This window comes from Protobothrops mucrosquamatus, unplaced genomic scaffold (assembly GCF_001527695.2).
Source record: "Protobothrops mucrosquamatus isolate PMUCROS unplaced genomic scaffold, P.Mucros_1.0 scaffold3574, whole genome shotgun sequence".
Taxonomy (NCBI): domain Eukaryota; kingdom Metazoa; phylum Chordata; class Lepidosauria; order Squamata; family Viperidae; genus Protobothrops; species Protobothrops mucrosquamatus.
Window position 1 is genome coordinate 205,570 of NW_015389539.1, and position 13,868 is coordinate 219,437.

The 13,868-nt window shown below is 46.8% G+C and overlaps 1 protein-coding gene across 1 annotated transcript in view; it reads right to left on the minus strand.

The window, feature by feature from the left end:
- Positions 1-13,868, minus strand: part of MED13 (mediator complex subunit 13) — an 81,978-nt gene that overhangs the window by 27,781 nt on the left and 40,329 nt on the right. Inside the window, exons 13-16 of the mRNA XM_029286405.1 lie at positions 9,563-9,730; positions 7,562-7,785; positions 5,376-5,565; positions 3,126-3,561 (exon numbers count right to left, since the gene is read on the minus strand). Of these exons, the coding sequence (XP_029142238.1) occupies positions 3,126-3,561; positions 5,376-5,565; positions 7,562-7,785; positions 9,563-9,730 (1,018 nt within the window). The remainder of the gene's footprint in view (positions 1-3,125; positions 3,562-5,375; positions 5,566-7,561; positions 7,786-9,562; positions 9,731-13,868) is intronic.

The following is a 13,868-nucleotide window of genomic DNA, read 5'->3' on the forward strand; positions in this document are numbered from 1 at the left end:
TGTTGCTATTGGGCCGTTGAAAGCATCAGAAATGCATGCCGGTTGCCAAGGACCTGAATTTTGATCATGTGATCCTCGGGATGCTTTAACAGTTGTAAGTGCCAAGACCAATCATAAATCACTTTTTTTCAGTATTGTTGTAACGGGTCTATGACAATTCGCCACGGGACCAACTCACTGTGGGACAATTCGCTGCAGGACAAGAGTTACACTAATATTATAGACTAATACACTAATACGGTAAGATATACAGATGATCCCACTCTAATGGCAGAAAGTGAAGAGGAACCAAAGAGCCTCTTGATGCGGGTGAAGAAGGAGAGTGCAAAAGTTGGCTTGAAACTCAACATTAAGAAAACCAAGATCATGGCATCCGGCCCTCTCAATTCCTGGCAAATAGATGGGGAAGAAATGGAGGTAGTGACAGATTTTATCTTCCTGGGCTCCAAGATCACCGCAGATGGGGACGGCAGCCAAGAAATTAAAAGACGCTGGCTCCTGGGGAGGAAAGCTGTGGCAAATCTAGACAGCATACTAAAAGGTAGAGACATCACCCTGCCAACAAAAGTGCGTAAAGTCAAGGCCATGGTTTTCCCAGTTGCAATGTATGGCTGTGAAAGCTGGACCATAAGAAAGGCTGAGTGCCAAAGAATTGAGGTGTTTGAACTATGGTGCTGGAGAAGACTCCTGCGAGTCCCCTGGACTGCAAGGCGATTAAACCGGTCAGTCCTAGAAGAGATCAACCCTGACTGCTCTTTAGAAGGCCAGATCCTGAAGTTGAAACTCAAATACTTTGGCCACCTAATGAGAAGGAAGGACTCACTGGAGAAGAGCCTAATGCTGGGAAAGATGGAGGGCAAGAGAAGAAGGGGACGACAGAGAATGAGGTGGCTGGATGGAGTCACTGAAGCAGGAGGCGTGAGCTTAAATGGACTCCAGAAAATGGTAGAGGACAGGAAGGCCTGGAGGAACGTGATCCATGGGGTCGCGAGGGGTCGGACACGACTTCTCAACTAACAACAACAGAATCCTTAAAGAAAGGAAGAAAAAAGGAGGATCAGAATGAAACCTGAATGACCAAAACTAAAATCATTTTTTATTTATTTTAAATCGTTAAACTGAACTTGTTAAATTGGCCCGCAGCGAGCTGGCTGTGGTGAGTTGGCTGGGAGGGATTGTCCCATTCCACGTCGCAACTTCGAACGGCCACGAAACGAATGGATGTAGGCGGAGGACTTACCTGCCCATTAAAAGCCCGTTGGAATAAAACGTTACCTTTCAGACACCTCCGGATGCGGCTGCGTCGGGGCAGGCAAGACCTCCCCGGTTATCCCTGCTGCTTGCTGCGGGTGCTGTATGCCTGCCTGCCCATTCTGGATGGCCGTGGGCTGCGTGGGAAGGGAGGAAGGAGCTGGGTTGCTCATGCTGCCGAAGGGTGGAAATGAAGAGGGCTTGCTGGCCGGCATCGAGCTGCCCAGGCTGGAAGAAGAGGATGAAGCAGCGGTTGTGGTCAAGGTGGAGCTGGCAGTGGTGGTGGCGGAGGTGATGGCGCTGCTGGAATTCATCGGGACAGCAGCGTTACTGGCGGTGGATGATGGGGTGCAGCTGCCTGCAACCTGGGGCTGGGTGGAAGCAGGATGGCTGGTGGGAGGAGCGAGGCTGGACTGGGAAAGCAAGGAATTGTCCAATGGCTGTGTAGCAAGATAAGGACCTTGAAACAGAAAAAGGCACACAGAAATCAGTGTCTATGGAGATTCTCAATCACCCAGGTCATGGTTGTCCCAAAGGTGATTTTATTTCTCCCCCCCCAAAAGGCAACTGGACTTTCCCCCCTTGAAAACGTGTTTCACTTCGGAAGAACAGCAATGATACTCCAGGACAGGGGTGTCAAACTCTTCACTGAGGGCCGCATCAGCATTGTGGTTGCCCTCAGGGGGCCGGGTGGGTGTGGCCAGGGTGGTTGCGGCCTCCTGGGTGGGCGTGGATGGAGTGGGTGTGGCCTCCTGGGTGGGTGTGGCCACGTCAAGGGTGCCTGTGGGGGCCTGGGCAGGAGTGGGACAGATCTGAGGGTCTCTGGCAGAAGGGGGTGGGACCGGGGCAAGTGCCAAGGCATGGTCCACTGGAGGAGCCTCACTGCCTGCCAAAACCCTCCGCCGGAGCCCATCAAGCCGTATATGTGAAGTAGGTGAGGGCTATTTGCTAGCCACTTCCAGGCAATGGTGCATTTCTTCATTCCTCACAAAGGGTGACACCTCCCCAGCATGCACCCAGGGGGCGGGGCCGACGCGGCAGGGGCTGGTTCTTCGTTGTTTCCGGATGGCCTTGTGGAGCTAAGACTGAATGCGTTTCAGCATAGATGGCCACCACAAAATTGTACATTGGCTCCCGGCCGGCCTGGGCCAGGGCCAAGGCAGAGGGGGCCGTTCCCTCACTGTTTCCAGGATGGCTTCGCGGGCCACATGAAACCACTTTGCGGGCTCCATCCGGCCCCCGGGCCTTGTGTTTGACATGTCTGCTCCAAGAGGCCCGGTTGAATCAGCAAAAACAAAACCACCAAATTCTAGGTCCCAAAGGTGTTTTTTTTCCAAAAGGCAACTGGACTTTCTTCTTCTGAATGAAACTTCGTGGAAGAGAAGCGAAGCGTCTTGAAAGGTTGGGGGGGGGGGGGGGGGNAGAAGAGCCTAATGCTGGGAAAGATGGAGGGCAAGAGAAGAAGGGGACGACAGAGAATGAGGTGGCTGGATGGAGTCACTGAAGCAGGAGGCGTGAGCTTAAATGGACTCCAGAAAATGGTAGAGGACAGGAAGGCCTGGAGGAACGTGATCCATGGGGTCGCGAGGGGTCGGACACGACTTCTCAACTAACAACAACAACAGAATCCTTAAAGAAAGGAAGAAAAAAGGAGGATCAAAATGAAACCTGAATGACCAAAACTAAAATCATTTTTTATTTATTTTAAATCGTTAAACTGAACTTGTTAAATTGGCCCGCAGCGAGCTGGCTGTGGTGAGTTGGCTGGGAGGGATTGTCCCATTCCACGTCGCAACTTCGAACGGCCACGAAACGAATGGATGTAGGCGGAGGACTTACCTGCCCATTAAAAGCCCGTTGGAATAAAACGTTACCTTTCAGACACCTCCGGATGCGGCTGCGTCGGGGCAGGCAAGACCTCCCCGGTCATCCCTGCTGCTTGCTGCGGGTGCTGTATGCCTGCCTGCCCATTCTGGATGGCCGTGGGCTGCGTGGGAAGGGAGGAAGGAGCTGGGTTGCTCATGCTGCCGAAGGGTGGAAATGAAGAGGGCTTGCTGGTCGGCATCGAGCTGCCCAGGCTGGAAGAAGAGGATGAAGCAGCGGTTGTGGTCAAGGTGGAGCTGGCAGTGGTGGTGGCGGAGGTGATGGCGCTGCTGGAATTCATCGGGACAGCAGCGTTACTGGCGGTGGATGATGGGGTGCAGCTGCCTGCAACCTGGGGCTGGGTGGAAGCAGGATGGCTGGTGGGAGGAGCGAGGCTGGACTGGGAAAGCAAGGAATTGTCCAATGGCTGTGTAGCAAGATAAGGACCTTGAAACAGAAAAAGGCACACAGAAATCAGTGTCTATGGAGATTCTCAATCACCCAGGTCATGGTTGTCCCAAAGGTGATTTTATTTCTCCCCCCCCCCAAAAGGCAACTGGACGTTTCCCCCTTGAAAACGTGTTTCACTTTGGAAGAACAGCAATGATACTCCAAGACAGGGGTGTCAAACTCTTCTTTGAGGGCCGCATCAGCATTGTGGTTGCCCTCAGGGGGGGCGGGTGGGTGTGGCCAGGGTGGTTGCGGCCTACTGGGTGGGCGTGGATGGAGTGGGTGTGGCCTCCTGGGTGGGTGTGGCCACGTCAAGGGTGCCTGTCAGCGTCTCTGGCAGAAGGGGGTGGGACCGGGGCAAGTGCCAAGGCATGGTCCACTGGAGGAGCCTCACTGCCTGCTGAAACCCCTCTCCCGGAGCCCATCAAGCCGGATATGTGAAGTAGGCGAGGGCCATTTTCTGGCCACTTCCAGGCGATGGTGCATTTCTTCATTCGTCACAAAGGGTGACACCTCCCCACCATGCACCCAGTGGGTGGGGCCGACACGGCAGGGGCTGGTTCCTCGCTGTTTCCAGACGGCCTTGTGGAGCTAAGACTGAATGCGTTTCAGCATAGATGGCCACCACAAAATTGTACATTGGCTCCCGACCGGCCTGGGCCAGGGCCATGGCAGCGGGGGCCGTTCCCTCACTGTTTCCAGGATGACTTCACAGGCCACATGAAACTTTGCGGGCCGCATCCGCCCCCCGGGCCTTGTGTTTGACATGTCTGCTCCAAGAGGCCCGGTTGAATCAGCAAAAACAAAACCACCGAATTCTAGGTCCCAAAGGTGTTTTTTTTTCCAAAAGGCAACTGGACTTTCTTCTTCTGAATGAAACTTCGTGGAAGAGAAGCGAAGCGTCTTGAAAGGTTGGGGGGGGGGGGGGAAGAAAGTCCAGTTGCCTTGTGGGAAAAAAAAGCACCTTTGGGATCTAGAAGTCAGTGGGGTTTTGTTTTTGCTGATTCAACTGGGCCATTTTGTGGTATCATTACTATTTGTTTAAACCCAGGGTCTTCAACCTTGGCAACTTTTAAGACTTCTGGACTTCAATTCCCATAATTCCCCAGACAGCCCATGCTAGGAATTCTGGGAATTGAAGTCCACCAGTCTTAAAGTTGCTAAGGTTTGGAGACCCCTGATTTACATTTAGCTGGGGGGGAGGGGGTGTGCTCGAAAATTTTAGATGGCAGCAAAGATAAGCCAATCTCGAAAATGAATAGATGTTCGTGAAGGACCCCATCCATTTTCCCCCAGGTAATTCTGAGCTGGAATCCACCGCCTCCCTCCCAGCGTTCCCCATGAGCTGCTACTACTACCTGAACACCTTGGTACACAGCCCCAAATGCTCTGCAAAGCTTTGCATTTTTGTGGCAAACATGCAGGATATGAGGGGGGGAGGGGGGGAAACCAGACAAGGAAGGAGTTGGAAACCAAGAAGGATTTCTCAAGCTTTGGGGCTGCAGTAAAAATATCCCCCTCGGAGTTGCAAGGCATGTTCTGGACACAAGATGGTGATGCCATTTCCCCCACCACCACCCCACGTCTGACTTAGCGGCCTATCACCATTCTCAGTAACAGCTGCGATAAAAGTCACACGCAGGAGAGGTGCGTCAAATAACATGAATAAATTTGTCCAAGATTTCAGAAGGATAGGCTGAACAATCAAGAACAGGGATGAGTTTGCACTTTTGAATGTATATATATATATATATTCAGTATCCCTTTAGGAGGAAAAATGGAGGGGTGGGTGAGTGGGATAGAAACCATACCCAAATCGTATCTGCAGACTTGAGCGTAGAGTTTGAGTCTAGAAAACGATTCCTTGTTGGCATGGGCTGTTTGCGAGAACCACTCAGCCACAGACTTCTCAGAGAGTTTGTTTGACGCGGTGGATCCCACTCGCATGATCCCGTCCGGCAACAGTTTACAGATGGGCCGATGCAAGCCGAGTTTGCAGGACTGCAAAACAAGAGACGCAAGAGGGGAAGCACGGTGAATGCAATGCACTGGTGATGGATGCTTGCCAATGGACTCAAAAGCCCAACCTGCTGGGCCAAGGTTGCCTACCCCTGACCTAACCCATCTTAGAGAGCATATGCTGGGGGATATAGACCCCATTATGACCCTAATGGAACCTGCCCAGACCATAAGTCATGACAGTTGTACATTTTACAATTTTACAATCTTTCTTGCGGTGGTCATTCGGCAAATCAACACAGTTGTTAAGTTAATCTGTAGTTGTTCAATAAACCAACGGTTCGTTATGAACTCAGTTTGGCCACAAAACAGAAATGTGGGATTTGGAAGGGGGGGGGGAGAATGTGGTCACGTGACACAGGACACTGCAAATGGCCACAAATGTGGCTGTGTTGCCAAGTGACCGAAGTTTGGTCATGTGATTGGAGGAAGAGGAGGGTCACTATCGGAATTTCAAATCCAGGGTGTAAGTAGCCCCAAAGTAAATTCATGGTAACTCTGAATGGTTCCTAAGTGGCCAGCCGTAAGTCCAGCCCTTGACTTAGGAACACAATTGAGCCCAAAATTTATGTTGCTAAGGGATGAATTTGTTAGGTGAGTTTTGCCTGATTTTACAACTTTTCTTGCCACCTTTGCTAACTGAATCACTGTAGTTGTTAAGTTAGTAGCACAGTTGTAAAATGAATCTGGCTTCACCCCCCCCCCCCCATTGACTTTGCTTATCAGAAGGTTGCAAAAGGTGATCACATGACCCTGGGACGCCGCGACCGTCATAAATGTGAGTCTGTTGTCAAGCATCTGAATATAAACCATGTGACCAGTTATAGGTGTGAAAAATGATTACAAGTCACTTTTTACAGGGCCGTTGTAACGTCGAGCGGTCACTAAATGAATTCTTGTAAGTTGAGGACTACTTGCAACCGCAAACAGAAGCAAGTGCCGTTTCTACTAATGAAGCCTTCACCAGATTTTTGGCCCTTTGCTGTTCGCATCTAAGAATGCCAAAAGTTGGAATGCAGGTGGACAAACCAACAAGAGAGGTTAATTTAAAAGTACTTTAAAAAAATTTGCTCTGTAGTTTACTTTGGCATCAGTTGAACACCCTTCTTTGTTTGCTTGGCTTTGAGCAACCTTTGCAGTAACGCATCACGTTCTACGGTAGCAATTTAGGTTTAAAAATTATAGCTTCTGATGCAAAGGGCTTTCTCGCTCACTCCCAAATTATATCTGATGACTTTTGCCATTTTGCCCTTCGTTGCTGTGCAGGGTAGCTAAATGTGAACCTGAGTAGACCTAGCACAGCTCTCTTGGACTGAAATGTCCCTTTGGCAGGGTGTAATTTAGTCCAACGTTATGTTAGAAAAAGTCTATGATAATCTCACGTAAAGCCACGTTAGGATATTGTCTCCAAGGCTTCAATACAGGTAGTAGTCCTCACGTTACAGCAGCACTGAAAAAAAGTGAATTGTGACCGTTTTTCACATTTACGACCACTGTAGCAGTTGCCAAGTGTCTGAATTTTGATCCCATAGCCATGGGGGAGGCTGCAATGGTTGTTAAGTGTGAAAAAATGGTCGTAAAGTCACATTTTTTTCAGTGCCACCGTAATTTTGAAGGGTTACTAAACGAACGGTTGTTAAGTCGAGGACTACCTGTATATATTTTAGGGAAGTCTGGCAGTCGTGGCCTTCTGGAAAACAACAAAGAGTTCAGCGTCCCCAAATGACAAGGCTTGGCGTCGTACCGCAGGAGGGCAGTACAAAATTTAACCACAGGATGGCACCTTCAAAAAGCAGCAGCTTTTTATCTTCCTCGGCCATCCATTTTAGTTGCTTTGTTCAGATAGGGCCCTGCAGGACTTTTCACTGACAGCTGGAATGCGGGGTTGATGGATGATCATTTGGGGTAGGGTGGGGGGGGATGGGGAGATGGGGGAGGGAGGGCCCTGGAACTCACATGCCCTTAAAAAATCCCTCACCTCGTATATGGCGGTGAGGTCTCGAAAGAAGTTCTTCGCTCCGTTCAGCAGGGCTTCGTTCTCCGGACACACCACCACGTAGGCGATGTCTCTCTGAGATCCGTAGGGCTCCAGCATCAGCCTTTCCCAATATGGTAAGGCAAAAGGCGACAGCACCAAGAAGTCATAATCGTGCCCTAGCAAGAAGGTTGGAATGGGGAGGGGTTCAGGAGACTCATCAGTTCCTGGGGGGGGGGAGAAATAAAAATAAAAAAATAAATGTATCATTTTCTTCCCAGGTGTCCGTATCACAAACGCGTCCATTACCACCTTCAGACGAGTTCCCAAAATTCGTAGATAAGTTGTCTTGTGTGATTCTGAGAATTGTTGCCCCAATGCATCTGGAAATGCATATTGCAGTGTGAATTTTCCAAGAATCTAATTCTAGGCCAGGGGTAGGCAACCTTGGCTCTTTTATGACTCGTGGACTTCAACTCCCAGAATTCCTGAGCCAGCCATGCTGAGGGGAAAGGGAGAGGTTTCCATGCTGAGCCATGCTGGCTCAGGAATTCTGGGAGTTGAAGTCCACGAGTCATAAAAGAGCCAAGGTTGCCTACCCCTGCGCTAGGCCATTGGTTTTGATTTTTGACGTTATTTATATTCCCCCTTTATTATTTGTACAAAAAGCTCTGTAAAATAATATTTTAAAAGTATTATTTTTGCAAATAACTCAAGGCAGGTAACATATCCGACGCACCTTTGCCCACCACAACCACAACCTTGTAAAGGTGGGTTAGGCTGAGAGGGGAGAGTGGCTGGCCCAAAGTTACCCAGCTGGTTTTCACGGTAAGGTGGGATTAGAACTCACCGTCTGCTACTTTCTAGACTGGTGCTTTAACCATTAGAACAAATTGGCTCTCTTGATTAAGTCAGCTCAACCCCCTTAAAGACTGGAAACAATACAGTGAAGACTAAGTAGTAAAATTAAGTCTTTACTAATAGTAAAACTACTACTTCTAGTAATGGAATCAATGTCCCAGACTGCAAGGAGTTTTCTCTCCATAAGAGAGGTATGGAATGATTGTTGTTGTTCAGTCACTAAGTTAGAATAAGAATAACTTAATATTGTCACTTTGAATGTACACTAATCGGCATACATTAAAATGAAATTTTGTTGCATTCAGCTCTCAAAGGGTCACCACCTCCGATATACACTACGTAAATAAGACAAAATAAATAAATACAGAATTATGCATATACCCACATATATTATATGACACAGAGTTGTCTAGGACTCTTCGTGATCACGCCAGGCCCGTCCTCCAGTTTGCCCAAATTCATGTTCATTTGAAAAACACACACACATACACACAAGCACACACCCTCCTATGCCTCCTCTGTGGACATCCACACTTACTGATTTGATTGCCAAAACTTTTAAATTTGCAAAAATGTTTTCAAAAGACAATCTAGACTAGAGTTTTACTTTTAGGCACGACGTTGGATTTGGTAGTTATGAAAGGAGAGGAAATAAGAATTGAAAATGCCCACAATTTGCCTTATTCAAGCAGGCAATCATTCGGTGGGCAAACTGGGGTTTGATCACAATCCATGAAATAACGCTGCATGGTTTGTTATATTGTATTCTGGGGTGGCAATACAACATTAGACGCGTGGCCAATTCCTACAATGTATTCGTCACGTTTATATGCCTCCAATTCTCACACCCCTGGGCAGTTTTCACATCCAGTCTCTTGCCACCGTTCTGTAACTACCATTTACGCTCTTTCCAGAATTATTCTTCTCGATAAATAAAAGCAAAGAGAGTTTAAAACACACACCCAGCACCCAATCAATTAAAGCAGAGGGTCTCCAACCTTGGCAACTTTTAAGACTTGTGGAGTTCAATTCCTTCGCCGGCTGGGGGAATTCTGGGAGTTGAAGTCCGCCACTCTTAAAAGTTGCCGGAAGTTGGAGACTCCTGGATTAAAGAATAGTCACGTTTCACAGACAAATGTTTACCGTAAGAGCCTCGTCCAGCCATTTTATGAAACTGTTGCCAGGTGAGGGGCCCTTGTACACCCCAAGATCGGACCGTTCGTTTTTTCTGAATGGCATCCTGAAGAACTGGTTGGAGCGAGAGCAGCATGCGAAGGACATCCTGAGAACACTGCATGCTCACGTCTACAACTGGAAGAACAAACGTGCATTCAGATAAATTGGGAAGCAGAAAATTGATCACTGCTTTCAATTGTTAACAGCTATGTTTCTAAAGGCCAGGCCTTATAGCTCAAGATATATAGGATTAAGGAGCAGGAAGGGGCCGTTTTTGGCTTAGGAGGGAGGGAGGGAGGAGGGGGGAAGGAAGGAAGGAAGGGAGGAAGGAAGGAAGTTAATTTAGGGCTCAACATCTCAGGGACAGTTGATTTCACTATCAAATAATTATTCTTATCATTATTATTATGCAGCCAAGAAATTAAAAGACGCTCGCTCCTGGGGAGGAAAGCTATGGTAAATCTAGACAGCATACTAAGAAGCAGAGACATCACCCTGCCAACAAAAGTACGTATAGTCAAGGCCATGGTTTTCCCAGCTGCAATGTATGGCTGTGAAAGTTGGACCATAAGAGAGGCTGAGCGCCAAAGAATGGAGGCCTTTGAACTCTGGTGCTGGAGAAGACTCCTGCGAGTCCCCTGGACTGCAAGGCGATCAAACCGGTCAGTCCTAGAGGAGATCAACCCCGACTGCTCTTTAGAAGACCAGATCCTGAGGTTGAAACTCAAGTACTTTGGCCACCTAATGAGAAGGAAGGACTCACTGGAGAAGAGCCTGATGCTGGGAAAGATGGAGGGCAAGAGAAGAAGGGGACGACAGAGAATGAGGTGGCTGGATGGAGTCCCTGAAGCAGGAGGCGTGAGCTTCAATGGACTCCAGAAGATGGTAGAGGAGAGGAAGGCCTGGAGGAACGTTGTCCATGGGGTCGCGATGGGTCGGACACGACTTCGCAACTAACAACAATCATTATTTTTTTTCTGGAGGTTCAAGAGAAAGGCCTTCCTGTAACATAAACCATGTAGTTAAAATATATCTAAAAAATTCCAGGGTGGTTATCAAGGATGGAGGCATTTATACATCCGAACTTGGTAGACTTTGAAAAAATATGGACATATAGAGATATTCTAAATATTGATGGGAAATTAAAATCTAAATAAGAACTGGAAAATCAGGAAACTAACCTGTCCTGGTGGGCACATTTAAAGATACAAAGTAGATATGAAAAGGATGTAAACATGTATGGATTTTATAAAGATCAAACTGTGTTTGATAAGATTTTGTTAACCTCAAATGAGAAATTAATTAAGAAAATGTATAACTTTTTGTTAATTTTGGATATGGAAAGTGAACAAGTGAAAGAAACAATGATAAGATGGGCGAAAAACTTTGGCTATAATATAGAATTAGAAAAATGGCAAATGTTATGGGAGAGAAACTACAAACTAACAATGTCAACTTCATATAAAGAAAATCTGTACAAAATGTTTTATAGATGGCACCTGCCACCAGCAAGATTAGCAAAAATGTTTAAAAATATGTCAGATAGACGTTGGAAATGTAAACATAACATAGGCACGTACTATCACATTTGGTGGACATGTGGTAAGGCTAAGGCCTATTGGAGAAAGATACATATGTGGTTAGAAAAAATATTGGGTGAACAAGTTGATTTTAAACCTGAACTTTTTTTACTAGGTATAATGCCTGAAAAGACTAATAAGCAGAAATTATATTTAATCTTACACATCACCACACCACAGTATTGCACAATACTGGAAGAATGAAGGACTGCCATCAGAAGAAGAAATAATCAGGAAAATACTGGAATGTGCAGAGATGGACAGATTAACTATGAGGTTGAAAGATAAAGAAGATACAGACTATTATCAAACTTGGGACTAGAGGAAAGAATGAAGGATTAGGAATTGAACATGTACTAGCATAGCTAATTCCAGACAACTCCTTGATTGGAAAAATTAACATATGTTTATGAAAAAAAAAACAATAAAATCTTTATAAAAAAAAAAGAATTAAAGAAAACAGATCTTGGCCTTTTTCTGTTGTTCAGAAACCTGGGTGGACGGTTATTCTATCCCTCCTCAATCTATTTAAAGCTAACACGCTTTGGTGACACTGAGTGAGGACTTGTTAGTGATCACTTTTTTGTGAAAAAAAACTATCAGTTTCCACAAGCTGGAACAGGGAGAAAAATATATAAGCCAGAAAAAACCCAAGACGGTCCCCAATTAATTACAATGCAGTCACTACACCTGCAGAAAGCATCCCTGTGGGAAATGTCCAGGATCAAATCGGGATCTCCTCTGCAAGGCTGCCATCTCATGACAGGATTACTGGCTCAGGAATTGTGGGAGTTGAAGTCCACAGGTTGTAAAAGTTGCCTAAGTTGCTCACCTCTGATTTATACAAACTAAGGCCTGACTAGTTCCTTAAAGTTATACAGGTAGTCCTTGACTTACAACCACAATTGAGCCCCGGATATCTGTTGCTTACCAAGGCGAGGCGTGGGGTTTTGCCCCGCGTTGTAACGTTTCTTGACACAGTTGTTAAGTGAATCACTTCACATAGTAAGTTAGGAACGACGATTGTTAAGTGAATCTGGCTTTCCCATTGACTTTGTCAGAAAATCGCAAAAAGTGATCACATGATCCCGGGAAACTGCAAGTGTCATAAATATGAGCCTGTTGCTGATATTTGAATTTCGATCATGTCACCACGGGGATGCTACAACGGCCTTAAGTGGTGAACAAAAATCATAAATCATTTTTTTCAGTGCCATTGTAACTTTAAACGGTCACTAAAAGAATGGTTGTAAAATGAGGACCGCCTGTCCTGGACTGAATGCAGACTGCTAAAACTGACAACAGATATTCTGCAGACTGAAGGATCCCAAATCTTAAACTTGATTAAACAGCATCCCTACATTCCTTTTTGTCACTGGGGTTCCAAGTACAGGTAGTCCTCAGCTTACAACAGTTCGTTCAGCGACCGTTAGAAGTTGAAACGGCACGGAAAAACTGATTTGTGACCGTTTTTCACACTTAGGACTGTTACGGCATCTCTGTGGTCACATGATCAAAATCCAGACGCCTGGCAACTGTCTTGTATTTACGACAGTTGCAGCATCCCGAAGACACACAATCACCTTTTGCGACCTTCTGACACGCAAAGTCAATGGGGGGAAGCCAGATTCACTTAACAACCGGGTTATTAACTTAACAACTGCAGAGATTCACTTAGCAACTGTGGCAGGAAAGGTTGTAAAACGGGGCAACATCACTTAACAACTGTCCCACTTAAATAACATAAATTTGGGGTCCAATAGAGGTCATCGGTCAAGGACTGCCTGTAGCCTACACAGTTTTTTTTTTCATCCAACTCTGTAGGCCACGGGTGTCAAACTCGATTGCGTCACGGGGCGTATCGCGATGTTTTTTTGCCTTTGCGGAGCCGGGGTGGGCGTGGCCTGGAAGTGACGCAATCCAGTCTGCGGGCCCCCCAGTTTGACATCCCTGCTGCAGGCTAAACAGCTCTTAACATTCCTGGAGTTGTATATGAAATGGTAACTTCCCAGTGACTATAATTGTTCAGGGTGCCGTTGATGACACAGAGGCTGCAGAATGCAACTTTAACAGCTGGTGAGGACATCAGTAGCAAATCACACCTATAATTCTGCTCCAGGTGTTCATAGCTTCTTCTTTTTTTTGGCTTGCTTTGCACTTTAGGGATAGTATCAGCTTGCGTTTTGTGTTTAATCCAGATTGTTTTTTATTTTGGTTTTACTTTATTGTTCCATATTGAGTTGGAGTTGGAGTTATTGTTTGCGGATTGTTCGGCTGTTTCGTAACACAGCCAGCCAACCCACCTACAGCAACTAAGCCAGCACTCCACACACCCCCACCAATATTTATAGAGAGACGGCAGCTCCGATCACACTTTGCTTGCATAAGCACGAAGCCGAAGACCCCATGGCCAACTGGAGCACCCAAAATGCAGTCACATGACTGCTGGGAGGGGATACATTATCACTGGGAGGGGATACATCCAAGGCGCCTGAAGGCAGGACGAGAAGCAATGGGTGGAAACTGATCAAGGAGAGAAGCAACTTAGAACTAAGGAGAAACTTCCTGACAGTTAGAACAATTAACCAGTGGAACAACCTGCCTCCAGAAGCGGTGAATGCTCCAACACTGGAAGTTTTTAAGAAGAGACTGGACAGCCGTTTGTCTGAAATGGTGTAGGGTTCCTGCCTGGG